Below are 2498 nucleotides of genomic sequence, written 5' to 3'. Positions count from 1 at the left end.
CTGAGGTCAGGAAATGAATCATAGATTCTAGAGCTGAAAACTAAAATATTAAAGCATCTAGGAGAAAATGTAGGAAAATATATTCACAGTCTTGGGTAGGAGAGATGTCTTACAGTAAGATACCTTAACAGTAAAAGAAAAATAAAGAAATTAAATTTCATCAAAATTAAAAGCTTCTGCTCATCAAAAATCACTATTAGAAAGTAAAAAGGCAAGGCCTTTCTCTTTCCACCATCTTGGAACCTTTGGAGGCCTGCTGGGAACAGGACTCCTGAAATGACAAATATGTCAGGAAGACTGTGGTCCAAAGCCATTTTTGCTGGCTATAAGCAGGGTCTCCAGAACCAGAGGGAGCATACAGCTCTTCTTAAAACTGAAGGTGTTTATGCTCAGAATGAAACTGAATTCTATCTAGGCAAGAGATGTGCTTATATGTACAAAGCAAAGAACAACACAGTGACTCCTGGTGGCAAACTGAATAAAACCAGAGCAATCTGGGGAAAAGTAACTTGTGCTCATAGAAACAATGGCATGGTTCGTGCCAAATTCCGAAGCAACCTTCCTGCTAAAGCCATTGGCCACAGAATCCGTGTGATGCTGTACCCCTCAAGGATTTAAACTAACTGAAAAGTAAATAAATATAGGTGTCGATTTGTAAAAAATAAAAAATGAAAGAAAGAAAGAAAAGAAAGAAAGAAAGAAAGAGAAAGAAAGAAAGAAAAAGAAAAAAAGAAAGTAAAGAGGCAATCCACAGAGTGGGAGAAGATGTTTGCAATATTCTTCTCTGAACATGACTCAGATATTGAATGGGTAGAGAACTTCTAGAAATCAATAATAAAAGCCAAAACATTTAAAAATTAGCAAAACACCAGAATAGTCTTTCTTCACAATATGGACCATAATTTCTAAATAGGGAAAAGAGATAAGAATCTTGTGGCGCCTGGGTGGCTCAGTCAGTTAAGCATCTGACTCTTGGTTTCAGCTCAGGTCACAGTCTCACAGTTCATGGGATTGAGCCCTGCCTCAGGCTCTGCACTGACAGTTGGGGAGCCTGCTTGGGATCCTCTCTCTCCCTGTCTCTCTGCCCCTCCCCAGTGCGCTCTCTCTCTCAAAATAAATAAATAATAAAAACGTTTAAAAAAGAAGCCAATATCATTATGTATTAGGGAAGCACAAATTAAAACCACAGTGAGATCCTCACAAGAGTATGCACTCACAAGAATTAGTAAACTTTTAAAATGGGAGAACATCAACCACTGACAATGTACAGTAACTATATCTTGTTGCTGTTGAAAAGGTAAAATCTCACAGTCATTCCGGAAAACTGGCAGTTTTTAATAAAGTTGAATTTACATCTATCCCATGACCCAGCAATATCACTATGAAATATATACTCAGAAAATGAATGCACAAGTATATGTATAACAGCTTTGCTCACAATAGCCAAAACTAGAAATTATCCAAGTATCCATCAGTGGCAGTATGGTCACACAGGAATAACACTCATCAAGAACACCATAATAATATATTCAATAGCATGAATGGATCTCAAAAAATGTTATTATCCTGCATGAAAACAAAAAAAATAGACAGACACACAAAAAAAGTATATTGTGTGAATTTTAAAAATAGTCAACACAAAACTACAGAAATCAGAACCAGAACCGTTTATATCTACTTAATTTTGTTTTTGTTGAACCATTTAAAAAATTTTTTTAACGTTTATTTATTGTTGAGAGACAGAGCATGAGCAGGGGAGGGGCAGAAAGAGAGATACGCAGAATCTGAAGCAGGCTCCAGGCTCTGAGCTGTCAGCACAGAGCCCAACACGGGGCTCAAACTCACAAACCATGAGATCATGACCTGAGCCGAAGTTGGACACTTAACCAACTGAGCCACCCAGGTGCCCCATTTTGCTGAACCATTTTAAAGTTAAGTTATATCATGATCATTGAACCTAAATACTTCAGTACGCAAATTACTTCATTGACTCCGATATTTCTTAATCCAGTCTTTCAGTCCACTTGACTGGGGTCAGCAAACTTTTTTGTAAAGTGCCTGATAGTAAATATTTTAGGCTTTGCTGACCATATGGTCTCTTTTGCAACTGCTCAACTCTACCGTTGTAACACAAAAGCAGCCACAGATAATACATAAATGAGTAAGTATGGTCGTATTCCAATAAAACTTTGTTTACTAAACAAGTTCTGAGTGGGATTTGGCCAGCAGGCCATAGTTTAATGACCCCTGCACAAAGATCACAGTTGTTTTTCATGCTCAGAGTATCACAGCTCATGCCAGTGGGAATTCCTTCAAGCTGGCTATGTCTTTTGTTGTGTTTTTTTAAGATCATAATAGATTGTTAGTGAATCACTGGTTTCTGATCCAAGCTTTCCCATGCTTACCCTGTAATTCCCCAGCACCATTCCTGGAAGAGGTAATTTCTTTAAGAAATTTTGATTCATTTTTGTAGGGAATGGTATTAAAGATAAAAACCT

The 2498-nt window shown here is 37.4% G+C and overlaps 1 protein-coding gene across 1 annotated transcript; it reads left to right on the top strand.

Moving 5' to 3' along the window:
* The first annotated feature begins 270 nt into the window (after nt 1–270).
* Nucleotides 271–662, top strand: LOC115522099 (60S ribosomal protein L35a-like). Its single transcript, XM_032594375.1, has one exon. The coding sequence runs from the start codon at nt 277–279 to the stop codon at nt 616–618; it is 342 nt and encodes a 113-aa protein (XP_032450266.1). The 5' UTR covers nt 271–276; the 3' UTR covers nt 619–662.
* Nucleotides 663–2498: the final 1836 nt, after the last annotated feature.

The sequence above is a fragment of the Lynx canadensis genome, chromosome C1, assembly GCF_007474595.2.
Source record: "Lynx canadensis isolate LIC74 chromosome C1, mLynCan4.pri.v2, whole genome shotgun sequence".
Lineage (NCBI taxonomy): Eukaryota > Metazoa > Chordata > Mammalia > Carnivora > Felidae > Lynx > Lynx canadensis.
The sequence above is the reverse complement of the archived record's forward strand: the minus strand, read 5'-3'. Positions and strand labels throughout refer to the sequence as shown.

Bases quoted from the DNA above. Each gene is read 5' to 3' on its own strand.
- LOC115522099 (XM_032594375.1), top strand. From the start codon at position 277: ATGACAAATATGTCAGGAAGACTGTGGTCCAAAGCCATTTTTGCTGGC.